Source organism: Borostomias antarcticus, assembly GCF_949987555.1.
Source record: "Borostomias antarcticus genome assembly, chromosome: 21".
NCBI classification, from domain to species: domain Eukaryota; kingdom Metazoa; phylum Chordata; class Actinopteri; order Stomiiformes; family Stomiidae; genus Borostomias; species Borostomias antarcticus.
Genome location: NC_140254.1, coordinates 1,802,360 through 1,817,011, shown reverse-complemented (window position 1 = coordinate 1,817,011; position 14,652 = coordinate 1,802,360). Strand labels below are relative to the sequence as shown.

Below are 14,652 nucleotides of genomic sequence, written 5' to 3'. Positions count from 1 at the left end.
TAGCTAGCTAAAGCTTAACTGTCCACAGACTCTAGCGACCAACTCAGTCAACGGGGGCTTTGTTCCCTGCTGCTTAACTGTATATGTTGTAGAGAAAGTAGAAAATGTCTCATTCAAAACCTCTGCTCTCGCCAGAGGTGGATCGTTTTAAGAGTTTGTGGAAATTCCTAAGACCCTGGTGTCAACTACAGAGATCAGCTCTGTAGCTAGCAGTTCAGCAATTCCACGGATACAGACTGATTTTCATCAATCAGGCACAAGCTTGGATCCTGGGGTTATGTGTGTTATGTGATCGATGTGCTGTGTTCCCCCCTAATCTTCTCCAGCGCTGGCTGGCCAGCCAGGCTAGCCTGTCCGAGGGGGATCCACTCTTGAGTGGAGCAGCCGAAACGCTGCCATCACAGGTTAACGCGGAGGCGTCTCCAGCCATACCTGGACCGAGCTGGGCGGACTTAGTTCCACCGAGCCCTGACATCGGTTTCCAGGTGCTGGATGACGAGGGAGACGACGGCTTTACCGCTGCTCATTCCTTCCCAGGGAGAGATATGGACAATGTGGACGATGAGTCACCTGACTCAGATCTCCTGTTGTCAACTGATGATGAGGAGGACTCCAACTTCTCTTTCAGTAGGCACGGGGCTGCAAAGCCCTCCACGCCTGTCAGAGGTACCCAACCTTCCACGCCATCTCCCCTGGAGCTTGACATGCAAGACATGTGCAAGTGAGCAGCTAACAGGCTAAATATCCCATGACCCGTCGCCCGAGCCGAAGCTGCTAGGTCCCGCTTTGACGGCAAAAGACTGCAGACGGCGACAAAGACGGGGAAACAAGTGATGCCGCTCTTCCCGGAGCTACTCGACGAGATAGCCGTGTCGTGGAAAGATTGGCCGCTCAGTGAGAAACAACCTGTGGTTGGGGGTTCTCAGCTGGATTGTGAGGGGATGGACTCCCTCGGCCTCCGCCACATTCTGCCGATCGAGCCTGTGGTAGCGAGCTATCTGCACCCGAAGGCTTCCATGACTTTATCTGCTGCGTCCCTGCCTTCCAAGTCAGACCGCTTTCAATCAAGCCTCATGGATAAGTGCTACAAGGCAGCGGCTCTGTCAGCGAGGGCTCTCAATGCCTCTGCTCTCCTGTCAGCCTCCCAGGCTGAGCTGGAGGAGGATATGACTGCCAACCCAGATAATGCCCTGTGGGAAGAGATCTGCGTTATAACAGATCACATCCTTCATCTCTACAAGATGGCCATTCAAACCACGGGTAGATCCATGGGCCTCATGGTTCTTCAGGAGAAGGCGCGCTGGCTCAGACTCACCAACCTGTCAGCAAAGGAGAAGGAGGAGATCCTCGACACTCCTATTGTCCCACAGGGTCTCTTCGGTGCAGCAGTCACCTCCATGCAGAAGAGATGTGAGGACAAAAAGAGAGATGATGAGGCGCTGAAATTGTGCCTCCCGAGGAAGATGCAGCCCGCAGCACCAATGGCACCGTGGCAGTCGTACGCTCAGGCTGTCTCTCTCCTGGCCCCTGCCTTCAGGATCCCCAAAGTGTCCAAACTGCAGACAGCTCCGCAGGCCTCTAGAGGTGCTAAGAACCCGTGGGCTAGGAAGCAAGCTCCCCGGGCCTCCGTCGTCTCTGCCTCCTCCTCCGGCAGCCGCATCTGTGAGAAAGAAGAAGCGGGCGGCCTGATAGCCTCTCCTCTGGGGGAGAGCGTGTCCAGTGTGCCTCCTCCATGGACCGCTCTGCCCCCTCCCAGCTCCATTTTAGAGCAAGTTCAGTGGGACAAGTTCAACGCAGAGTGCAGGACCCTGGGCGGCGTTCATGTTCCCACACCGTCCATGGGAAAGCTGAGAGGCCGTGCAAATTGCAAAGTTCAGTGTCACTCAAGCATCTCATTGCACATTCACAGTGTAATAAAAGTGTCCCGACACGCGCATCAAGGCAGGTTGCCAAGGGCACTGGCAAATGTGTTAAAAAACGTGCAGAAAAAAGATACGTTGAAAAACGAATCATCCTCTGCCATAACGCAGACCGTGGCGCTTCCCAGCCTCGCGGCTGTGACGCAGACCGCTGCTCTTCTGTGTGGTGTGCGGAGGGGCACGGTCAGTGTGTGTGGTGTGCCCCGACCACGAGAGGGTGCCAACACTTCATGTTTGACGGGGTGTTGCCCGGTCAGTCTCCTCTCTCTGCATGGGCAAAGGCAGCCTGCACTTGGTCAGACTAGGTGCTGAGGACGTTAGAAAAGGGCTACAGGCTCCAATTCAATGTCGCTCCCCCTCATTTCAGAGAAATAATCTACTCTCATGCTCAGGGCGAGTCCGCCAATGTTCTCCTGGGAGAAATTTCCATTCTGAGGGGGCTGTAAGAGTTGTGCCTCTCGAAGAGACCCTCCACGGTTTCTACTTGAGGTATTTTCCGGTTCCAAATAAAAGGGGGGGGGGGGGGCATGAGAGCTATTCTTGACCTCCGTGCTCTGAATCAGCATCTCATAAAATACAGGTTCAGGATGTTGACACACTCCTCCCTCCTGCGTTTTGTACATGCAGGGGACTGGTTCACATCGATCGACCTGAAAGACGCTTATTTCCACATTCCCATATATCCCCCGCACAGGAAATATCTGAGATTTGCTTTCCAGGGGATAGCCTACGAGTACGTGGTCCTCCCATCTGGGCTGTCTCTAAGCCCGAGGGTGTTTGTGAAATGCACCGAGGCGGCAGTGGCCACTCTAAGGGAGAGGCGCATCAGAGTAGCCACGTACATCGACGACTGGCTGGTGGCAGCCAGCTCCCGCGAGGAGGTGGCTTGTCACACTGTGGTTCTTTCGCAACAGCTAGTGAACCTGGGTTTTCGGAGCATGGTGACGCCCACCCAACGCATCCCGTTTATAGAGCTCACCCTGGACTCTGTCCAAGCCAAAGCATTTTTGTCCGCGGAAAGGGTGGATATAATGTGTGCTTGTTTGGCGTTGTTTCGCAGGGGCAACTTGGTTACCCTAAAACAATGTCAGAGGCTGTTGGGCCTAATGACCTCCTCGGTTGTGGCCATACCTCTGGGGCGCCTGTATATGAGAGGCATCCAGCGCTGGGTGGCCTCCCTGGGTCTAGACCCTCAACTCGACACTCACAATTGTGTGAGGGTCCCCAGGGACTGTTCACTGGCCGTTCGCCAGTGGTTAAGTACAAGTTTCTTGACTCAGGATGTTCCTGTAGGACCTGTCCTGACCAGGAAAGTGGTCACCACGGATGCCTCCCTGAGGGGCTGGGGTGCCACCTTCGAGGGGAGAACGGTGGACAGGGGCTGGGACCCACACGTATGTTCTACTGACATAAATGGCCTGGAACTGCTGGCCGTTCACTTGGCTCTGAAACATTTGCCCAGTACCCCCTTCCCCTCACCCTAACCCGGGTCCGTATCCTTTTCCTACCCCCACCCTACCCCTGACCCCTGCCTCTACCTGGATCCAGGCACACTCACACACACACAGACATACACCAGTCCTGGGCCCAGATCCCCTTCCCCTCACCCTAACCTGGGTCCGTATCCTTTTCCTACCCCCTCCCTACCCCAACCCCTGCCCCTGCCCACCTCCCTTGTTCTCTGTAAAGCGCATTGTGTTGCCTCTGGGTATGAAATGCGCTATACAAATAAAGCTTTGATTGATTGATTGATTGATTGATTGAATAGGTCTTACTTCAATATAGCATTATGCGTAGGGGTTCCCAAATTGATCGGCCAGCAATCGGAATCGACAGATATTCAGTAAAAATATCAGATTGGGGAATTCCAATAATGCTCTCTAGTCACCAATTATGATAACCGATCAATGACGGCCAAGTCATTGGCGCATGCGTGTTACCCTAAAACATGTCAGTGCTGTGGAACTACTACAGTTCAGTGTGCAATGTGCCATCTGCAATGTGTACTAGGACAAAATAGCCTACCTCTGGGGGAAGCAAGGTAAAAACGTTTCAACACAACATGCACACAGTCTCTCCCACACTCTCTCTCTCTCCCTCTCGTCCTGTCCTGTGTGTGTAGCTCCGGTTTTTTGCATGCAAGTTGAGGCAGGATATAACAAAAATAGAGATGCTGGACTGAGGGAAATGTGTTCCCAGATAGGGATGATCAAGTAAATATTGAGGTAGAAAAATATAATGTGGATGGGAGACCTACTTTGGACTCAATTTGATGTATGAAATGTATTTAAATGGAAACTGTACTGCTATACCAGCTGCTATAACAAAACAACAAAAGCAATTGGTATCGGCAGATATGGTTCATAGACGATCGGTGATTGGTATTGGCCACAAAAAATGTGATCAAGGTATCCATAATTATATGAGGTGAAAATGTTCAGTTTTACTTCATAATCAATGGCACAATTTACCCCCACTTATCCTCTCCCCTGGCCTCATCGGGGGCAAGTTGTGCCAAGAGACCACTTTTTGGGAAATTCATATTTTGAAAAGTTTATTTTAGATCCAAAGTGATTATCTCTACGAATGCACCACATCCTGAAATATATGTACATATTTTAGTTGGAGAAATTACTGTCATGCCCTTACTTTAAATACGCCTCAAGTAAAAACTGCCACAACTCACCCCACTCTCTCCTATATAATTGGGCATCGGCACTTTGCACTACGGCTAATGTGTGAGCAGTCGGACATTTCCCATTTGCAGGTATCCTTTGACATGTTAACAGTAGGGGTGTAACGTATGAAAACATCACGGTTTGGTACGTACCTCGGTACGGACGTCTCGGTTCAGGTTCGGTTCAGGAGCGGCGCGCCTGCACTACTCTGATTCCTTTTCTATTCTTTGAAAATTATCTTGAATCAATCTTTTTAATATAATTTTATTTACAAACAGCAATACCTTTCAGGCTGCATCACTGCCCCCCCCCCCTTTGCTGTTTCTTTTTCTTTTAAGTGTTTCCCCCTCATTCATACCCCATTTACCCCACTTCACTCAACCTTCATATTTTTGGCCAGAAAAATGTCAACACTGTCAGCAGACAGGGAAGACCTGCTGGCAGTGACGATGTCCCCAGCAGTAGAAAATGAAATAAAAACGAATAGCCTACTTAAAAAGATGTTTTTGAATCACTTATTTAAAATTAATTAAATGCAATAAAAATGTAAACTAAATAAATTTAAATCTTTACTCAAAAATAAATCAGCCTTTTTTCCCACAGAGATATAGACTGTGTGCAAACGTGCGCGCGCTGTGTGCAGCTTCGGAGTTTCATTCTCTCATTGCAACTATAGCCTACATTGGAACCTCCGTGATATATAAATTATTCCCTTAGCCTACCTGTGTTTCATTACGGTGCATTAGGCTAAGGCAAACGAACAGAATTAATAGTTTTACCTCAGGAGGACGGTAATGAGGACGACTGAATATCAACGCGAGCCCACTGACAAATGTGAGTTGTGCGCTGATATGATGACACTGCTCGTAGGCTATTCGTTTCCAAATCACAGACAGGTCGCACGGGACTGTAGCCTATATCAAATGACTTATGCGCTCGGCAAAATATGGTAGGCCTTAGTAACTTGCGGTACAATTAGATGGGAGATGGATTACAAAGGTCCCATGTATGGGATGCCTATTTCGCTGTGTGAGTGAGCCGAACTGAGGGGGGGGGGGGGGGCGCACACACACACCTGCGATGCGAGGAGACTCGTTTTCACAGTGACAGAAGCGATGGCAGAGAGAGTGAAAGGTTCAAAGTGTGGCGCTATTTCACAAGAGTCGATTAAGAAACAGCCCACTGTCACAACTGTGACAAATATTTTGCGTCAGTCTACTGAAAGGGATCTGCTCGAATGATCTGTCGGTTCGCTCGGCACATGTCTGTACCGTAGCCTACCGAAAGCCCCGTACCATACGGTACGGTACGAATACATGTACCGTTACACCACTAGTTAACAGTAACCCTTATAGGCAAAAATGCTAATCTTATATTCACAATAAGATATATCAGATGACTCTTATTTAGGTAGTGTGACCCCCCCGGAACACACATGCATGTGAATGTGTCTGTGCAGGTTCAGATCATTAGTAGTCTAGTCTCAGTCTAGTTTAAATGTGACTGTGCAGGTTCAGATCATTATTAGTCTAGTCTCAGTCTAGTTTAAATGTGACTGCAGGTTCAGATCATTAGTAGTCTAGTCTCAGTCTAGTTTAAATGTGACTGTGCAGGTTCAGATCATTAGTAGTCTAGTCTCCGTCTAGTTTAAATGTGACTGTGCAGGTTCAGATCATTAGTAGTCTAGTCTCAGTCTAGTTTAAATGTGACTGTGCAGGTTCAGATCATTAGTAGTCTAGTCTCAGTCTAGTTTAAATGTGACTGCAGGTTCAGATCATTAGTAGTCCCGTCTCAGTCCCTTCACATCCCTCTTAAATCTTAGTAATTTCAAGTTGGATGGTTCAGTTGACTATGAAATGGATCACATCTGCAGCAGCGGAGCACTGCGTTTCCCCTATGGACTGGAGGACTCTGTTGCTATTTGGAAGATTACAGAATGCAGCCAATTTCATACTACACAATGTTGCATATCACTCTCTATTTCCCTTTCTCTCTTTCCCTCTCTCACTCTTCTCCTCTCTCTCTCTTCACCTCTCTCTCTTCCCCTCTCCCCCTTTCTCTCTCTCTCTCCCCCTCTCACTTCTCTCTCTCTTCCCCTCTCTCTCTCTCTTTACCTCTCTCTCTTCCCCTCTCCCCCCTTTCTGTCTCTCTCTCACTCTTCCCCTCTCTCTCTCTTCACCTCTCTCTCTTTCCCTCTCCCCCCCTCTCTCCCTCTCTTATTCTTCCCCTCTCTCTCTCTTCACCCCCCCTTTTCGCCCGCCCCTTTCTCTCTCTCTCTCTCTTCCACCTTTCTCTCTCTCCCCCCGGTCCTGGAATGGCTGTGAGCGTTGCTCCATTATAAAATAATGTTGATTGTACATGGAGATGCTCATTTGACCCTCCACCCATTCAGACTGGGGTTTCTGCATGAATGTGCTTAATCCGCTCTTGTACACAGCAAAATACAGTATGAATACAAAAGATAAGCAAAATCATCTCACCATTCTGCCCAGTGGGCATGGCTACGCTGATTAATTCTGCATCTGTTTCTATTGAAAAGGCTGTTCAGTTATGCTGATCCAGCTTATTCAGTTAGGTCAATATTTGGGTGTTTATTATATATGAAATATATAACCAGTGCACATTAATCATTTGAGCGTGACAGAACATGGACGGCAAATTATGCATGATTCCGTCCGGAACTGTGATGATGAGGCTCGCTAATAAAAATTAAATAAAATACTGCGCTTTGATGTACAACTTTTTTTGTTAATGACCTGTACCATGTGTTCGTGTATCCTATTCAAGCGCACACGTCGTTGCGTTACAGCAAACGGCCACATGTGGGTTCGACTTTCCACAATGCATCCTGGGTAGCGTGCGAGCGGTCCACTCACTGTCCTCCTCGGTCTGGAAGGTGACCTCGCGGCTCTCCTTCTTGCCCTCTGGGTTGGCCAGTGCCAGGCGCACGTGCACGGCACGGAAGGGCGGCAGGTCGCGCAGGGTGAAGTGGGAGGCGTTGCGTTCCACCGACAGGCACTCGCGTACGGTGGCGTTGTTGCCGGTGCCGCTGCCCCCCGCTGGCATGGAGTAGCGGTAGCAGAGGGAGACGGAGTAGGTGTGGCAGCGGGTCAGGTTGTAGCCCAGGGGCTCCCACTGCAGGGCCAGCTGCCGGGGCTGGATCTCCGTAGCCGTCAGGCCCCGCAACGCACGCATGGGCTCTGTGAGAGAGAGAGAGAGAGAGAGAGAGAGGGAGAGAGAGAGAGAGAGAGGGAGCGAGAGAGAGGGGGGGGGGAGAGAGATAGAGAGGGAGAGAGAGTAGGAGAGAGAGGGAGAGAGAGAGAGGGAGAGAGAGAGAGAGAGAGAGAGAGGGAGAGAGAGGGGGGAGAGAGAGAGAGAGAGAGAGAGAGGGAGATAGAGGGGGGGACAGGGTTACAGAGAGGGACAGAGGGAGCGAATAGAAGAGAAGAGAGACAGAGGGGGGGACAGGAGAAAAAAGAGAGAGAAAGAAAGGATGTGCGAATGAGAGAAAAAAAAAGAGGAGATAGTCAAACGCATACTCTCCAGACTCGCTGTGGCAAGTCGGATAAAAATAAAAACAGCCAACAGGGGAAAACAGAAGGAGGCGGCAGCGATCGACAAAACACATTTAATCATCATCATCTCGCTTGTCCTTTCCTCCCCACAGTTCTTCTGCTCCGGACCGAGAGGCTGGCCCTCGCAGACGCTCTGGAGGCATCTGAAATCAGTTAATTACACCTGACATGATGTGAAGCTGGCTCTGCAGATCCCCACCTCTATGTCATGTAAATGTCTGAACTCCAGCACATGGGGGGTTATTTCTGTCGTGCCCTGGTAGGGAAAAGAGACATAGGGAGCAGAGACCCCCCCCCCTCCCACCTCCCTTCCTCACTGCCTATCAGGAGAGCTGAGGGTGGGTCCCCAAGCCCTGTTACTGTGCTGAGGCTATGCTCGCTTGTTTGTGTTGTGTTGAGGGGTTGAGGGGTGTGTGTGTGTTTGTGTGTGTGTGTGCGTGTGTGTGTGTGTGTGTGTGTGTGGCAGGTGGGGGGGGAGGTGTTCCTGCATGTTTCTTCCTCAGCAGTCTAAGAGCAGGCCTGCCACTGTAGCCAAGAAGGCTGCCAGGCAGGCGCGCAGATTGGCTGGGGCAAGGGGGGGCTCTGCCCCCCCTGGTGGCCAGATGCGCAAACTGTCTGCAACGTGTCCAAAACATCTATTCTAGAGACTGGGTCGCAACCGGATGGGAGAAATGCACTGAACAGCCTGGCTCCGGCTTGCGTGAGAATTGATCGCTTTGCGGTGCTTATTCCTCATCCAGTGATGGATGGGTGGATGGAAAACTTTCAACTGAATGTTCATATTGTTCTGATAATTGTAGGCTATAGCAACATAAGAGTGGCAGCTTTGACAGCAACCCAAACATGAGATAATCCCATAGCTGTAGGTCTACCATTGCTAGCCATGAACGAACTGTTGGATACTGCATATTTGCTGTGCAACGTATCCATTGTCCAGTTGTCAAATCGATTATGCACGCAGTATTATTCTTTTGGTGATTATTCTTTGATATAAATGCAGATAGGCTACATGTGAAGAGGCAATTGCTGGATTCTAATACGCTGTTTATAATGACACATCCCGACATTGAAGCATGAAAGGCGTAGCATACATTCTGTTTTAATGAAGAAATAAAAAGTCTGTAAACTCTGCCTAAAAGCATTTATTTGGTCTCAGAATATGTGCATTCCAATGTTCGTTCAGGGCACGTATTTTTGTGTGTTGGCTGTAAGCCAACACACCAAGAAGAGGAAATCCTATTTGTCGCTCCCTTCACTCTAAACCCGGATTTGATTTTAATTAACCTTTTGAGTGGTCATTACTTATTGTTTCATGTTTTGTAAAAAAAAGTTCTCATTACTAAATCAAGTTAGTTGTTTGTAATAGTCAGCTGAAATATGCAGTGCAATGGTCATGTTAAGCAGAGATAACTTAGTATGTTAAGTTTCTGTAAGGGGCAGGAGGGGCAAGAGCACGAGCCCTGAAGAGTCACTCTCCACCTGCTTCTGCTGCGCTAGAAAGCTGTGGCCTTTTGAACGATGACATTAGCTTACTTTTACACCAAATGGAATGGTGAGTGTGTAAATACATACATATCTTTCTGGGGAAATTGATTAGAAAAAAGGCCGCTCCGATGACAACAAGTAACGTTAGCTTATGCTATGTTATAAGGTTACCGCGTCTTGTTGGATGATCTGAGCTTAAAGCAGTTGACATTAACTTGGCTAATAACCTAACTTGTCAAACAAAAGACCAGGTCATTAGTTGGTCATTAGAAGAGGTTGGTTAATGTTTTTCAGTGCTAAAGTTAGCTTAGTGTTGCTGGCATTAGTTTTCCCCTGTCGATTCAGTTTACTATAACATGTTGTTGCATGCCACCATGTGCATTAGCCAGGCTGGCATTAGCTAGCTAGCTAGCCAGCCACTAGCTAACCTCTGTTCAAATGGTAAATGTACAGATTCAAATGAGTGTCTGTTAAAGTTGCACGTGAGGGATTTGTTGCATTTAAGCATAATTTAGCGAACATTTCAAAGGACCGGGTCATTAGTTGGTCATTAGAAGAGGCTAGCTAACATTTTGCATTTTTAAAGTTAGCTATCTTAACACGTTAGCTAGACCCAACTGCCTCTTCTGTCTAGCACATGTTGCATGCATGGGCGTGTGACTAGCTAACATGTTCATATAAATTCACGATGGTGTTTGTTTAAGTTGTAGCCTGACATTACATAAGTGATTTGTGCATGCAATAGTAGTAACTTTCAAAAAGAAGAAACATTTTACAATGGAGTTAATTTTACTGAGTTGTTGAGCTAAAGCGTTTTTTATGTTCTGTTCTACAGGTTCTTGTGAAGATGGACCTGACTTTTGCATTGAGAAGAAAAGAGGTGGTGGAGTCTAGACCTGCCATAAGCAAGATGGCGGAACGCTGGCCTGCTCTTTTCACAGAAGATCAGGTATGTTGAAGAGAGAGATGATTCAAATGTTTTTCCTTATCCATTTATCGTTATCATTATTTGATGCCATTATTTGATGTCTGGATATCCTTTTGTCATCTTTTCTGAATTTAGGTGAGCGGGATATTGGTCAGTTGTAGTTGGTTGGGGATGGAACAAGGAGTCTAATTAATAGACTAAAGACATTTCAAATACAAAAAGTTCATGTTTTTTTCCAGCTCTCTTTAGTCTTTAAATGTAATACTGGATTGTGGATTCTGCCTTTTGTGTATTTTTCAGGTGTACTTGGAGTTCAACAGGATTGCTGGCAAGAACCTCAAGCAGGAGTTCTACGAAGGCATCGATCAGCACAGTCCTCGTCTGGTCGAGATATTCCAGTCTAAGAGAGGGAAAGTTGGGAAGCTGTTGACAGAGCTTACACAACAGACCAGGGTTGGTCCACACTCCATACCCATTATGCACTTGCATTGTTTTTCACAGCTTATATAATGACAACGTCACAGAAAGTACTACTGTAAAAGTTGTGCAATACAATCAAAATTGTGGTTGGTTGTTCAGCTTTCTTAGAGACCATTCATTTTCTGTCATTCTAGCTATTTAACTTATGTGGTCATTTTACTCCCCAAAAGACTACAGGGCCAACTGATATCCGGACACTGGTGCTCAGAGGGCTTCCTCTTATCCTTGGTGAGGACACCACAGACTTCTACAAAGCTGGCTTTGTAAGTAACCTCTTATTTTCTCAGAGTATCTAAAAGGACCATGACGGCATAATCGTGAATTTTCAACATTGATAGTTCCGGTCTTTGATAAACCCTGTGTGCAAACTCTGAGCATAGTCACACAGAATAAGGATGTTGCTCCACTTATCACTCATATAATCTGTCTAACTAGTTCATTTCTGTGTGATTTGTCTGACTGTCCCATGACTAGGCTATATTGCTTGATAGTTATTTAATGAGAAATCTCATAATTTTGCTCTCATGAAGGACTCTGATGATGATGACTCATACCGCCACATGGAAATTGGAATCCTCCTCGTTGAGCGTGAAGGTGCTGCACTCTCATCCCTGCATCTCAGTCCAGCCTCGGTAAAGATCATCATTGAGGGAGCAGTTGTGGTGGACAACATCGAAGACCTGCCGAAAGCTATGTGCCTTCTGTTTGGACTTGCATACGCACTGCATCTCAACTACCCCAAGTCGATGAAGCTCACATTCCAGTTCATCCAACAGGTACTCCTCACGCTGGGCCACAGTGAACTAAAACCCAAGTTACAAACATTGAAAAACCAGCTTGCAATGTAAAGAAATGCTGTCAAGTCTACTGTAAGAAGCCATGGCTGCTTTTGTTTTGTTTTTCCAGCGGCGCGCCGTGCAACCGCAGTCAGTTTGATTATAGATAAGTACATGTATATATGAAGTGGTCAGGTCACAAAGATGTAGAGTACAGAATGTAGATGTAGAGTACAGTACGTAAAGAGATTGGCCGCAATTACAGTTTGATTATAGATAAGTACACGTATGAAGTGGTCAGGTCACAAAGATGTAGAGTACAGAAATGTAGATGTAGAGTTAGTACAGTAAAGAGATACATTTATTAGTAAGAAGTGTATGTTCACACACAGTTCACACAAACACACGCATACACACATACGTTTTTAGAGGCTTGCCAGTTTTAATGAAGCTCTGTATGTGTCATTCACATCTGTTGTCTGGAAAAGTTTTAGATTGTTGCAATCCTTTGCAGATTTGATTTAATTGCAGAATGCATTTAATAGCAGTGGAATAGAAGTGTATGTTCACACACACAGTTCACACACGCATCCTCACACAAACACAGACACACATTTTCGAGGCTTGCCAGTTTTCATGCAGCTGTGTCATTTGTGTCATGTGTCATGTGTGGCAAAGTTTTAGATGGTTGCAATGTCAAATTCAAATTGTCAAATAAAATATATTGTGTAACATTTAAATGGATTGTTTGATTTGTTCTTTTTATTAAAGCATAATGTATTTCATGCAATCTTCAAAATCAAAAAAGTATAATTAAATTAGAAGAAAATACATTAATTATATTAACAAATGACTTTAAGTAATGATAAATAAGTTTATGTAGTATGTTTAACTTAAAGTAGTTAGTTTATTAAACTTAAACTCACATGATATGTCAACTGCATCCAATTAAGGTTATATGTTAATACAACTTAACCTGTTTAGTTTTGCCTTGTGTAAAAACTAAAGTGGTTTAAGGCAACGGGTTTCCACGCAATTTTCTAGTAATGTCAACTAATTCGGGCTAAGAGTGTTCCTCTTTCTTCTTGTTTTTGACCTGCAGTTATATTGTTGCTACCACAAGAGGCAGTGGTCCCAGAACATCAAAACCAAAAGACTCCACAGAATTCCCAGGTCAGCGGTGGCCGAGTGGATAGTGCGCTGTTTATATTATACCTCCATGTGCGCTGCCTGTCACCGCGAAGGTTGTGAGTTCAATCCTTGGTGTGGACATACCAAGGTACCATGACATATTTTGTCACTGGATGTTGTATAAGTTATGTAACGAGCGTGGGTCTTATTTGTTAATTATAGACCCTTTTACAGCCTAGTCAGCACAAGTATGCGCGCGCATTCTTGAAACAGTAGCAGAGGAAGACATACGAAATCACCATTATTAAGCGTATAGACTGGACTGAGGAAATCATCAGAAATGCCTGCGTTTGTGGTGCCCATTTTATATCAGTTAAGTTATTTTGACTACCGGGTTTCACTGGAATGTCTGGTTGAAATGTAGCCCTTCTCAGTCCCGTTGTCGCATTCCGCTCGCTCATGCCAGACAACAGCTTGTGCGTGGCTGTAAGCCAGCACACCTAGTATAGCGTTCGTCCGGTTATCACTCCCTCCCTCCATTACTGCGGACAATGTTGGCCTGCATTTCTCTGTTGACACCACAAGAGGCAGTAGTCCCAGCACACCAAAATCAAGAAGGACACCAAAATCAACCCGCCGATCTCCACTGCACAAGTAGGGTAGTGGTGAGAGCATTGGACTCCCACCCTTGAGACTGGGGTTAAAGACCCGGTGGGGATGACTTTATGGGACTATATCCCAAACCTCCACATGTTCACTCATCACATGTTCCTCCACATGTTCACTTTCACTCCAACCTTTACCCCTTGCCTTATAGATCACATCCTGTCCCAACCCCAACCCATATTCTAACCCCAACCCACACTAGGGACTGGAAGAAGGACACCAAAACCCACCTGCCGATCTCCACTGCACAAGTAGAGTAGTGCTGAGAGCATTGGATTCCCACCCAGGAGACCGGGGTTCCTGGTGGGGATGACTTTATGTTATCATCAGTGTAACTGCTTTAGCCACTGACCGCTACCATTAATGTTATGGAAGCTGCTGCTAGTTGTTGTGAGCTCATGAGCTAACTGGCTATCCCGCTCTTATTGTGCTGGATTAGCATTGGAAGCATTGGAACTGATGTGTCCAGGTGACAAGACCTATCTTTATTTATCAAACATTACCGTCCTACCAGTCCCGCACAGAAACAAGCCAGCCAGCCAACACACATAAGCCAGGCTTGACCTGGCCTGGTTACTGCTACTACTGTATAATTCCTATTTGATGAGGGGGGGGGGGCGGACAGCCCCCCCTGATCAACAAGTCAAACTGCGCGTATGCTGCCAGGGACTCCGTTGCTCATCATAATCCCTATAGCAGGCCCGTCAAGCACACACACACACACACACACACACACACACACACACACACCACCCTGCAGCCTTCACGCACCTAACGGCACAGTCACAGTCAGCCTAATTATACTAATGAAAGGGACAGGCCACATGAGACAGATGAGGGCAGTGTGTGCATGTGTGTGTGCGTGCGTGCGTGCGTGCATGTGTGTGTGTGTGTGTTGCGACTGTCACTGTGATTCCTTCAGAGCCCTGTTGGCTCCAGATCATCCGGAAACCGTACCGCCAGGGACGCCGTAAGGGGGGGGGGGTAAGTTAGGATGATTCCAAGGGCCCAGCA

At 47.0% G+C, this 14,652-nt stretch overlaps 1 protein-coding gene and 1 long non-coding RNA gene across 2 annotated transcripts in view; one reads left to right on the top strand and one right to left on the bottom strand.

Moving 5' to 3' along the window:
• The window catches only part of LOC311322978 (receptor-type tyrosine-protein phosphatase U-like), a gene marked incomplete at both ends in the record, with an annotated part of 178,953 nt that overhangs the window by 54,831 nt on the left and 109,470 nt on the right, over window positions 1-14,652 (bottom strand). The window contains 1 exon segment of the mRNA XM_084455098.1: window positions 7,474-7,797. Within this exon segment, the coding sequence (XP_084311224.1) occupies window positions 7,474-7,797 (324 nt within the window).
• LOC311322979 lies at window positions 10,939-12,386 on the top strand. Its single transcript, XR_014630941.1, has 3 exons — window positions 10,939-11,038; window positions 11,236-11,328; window positions 11,596-12,386. It is a non-coding gene; the product is annotated as an uncharacterized lncRNA (long non-coding RNA).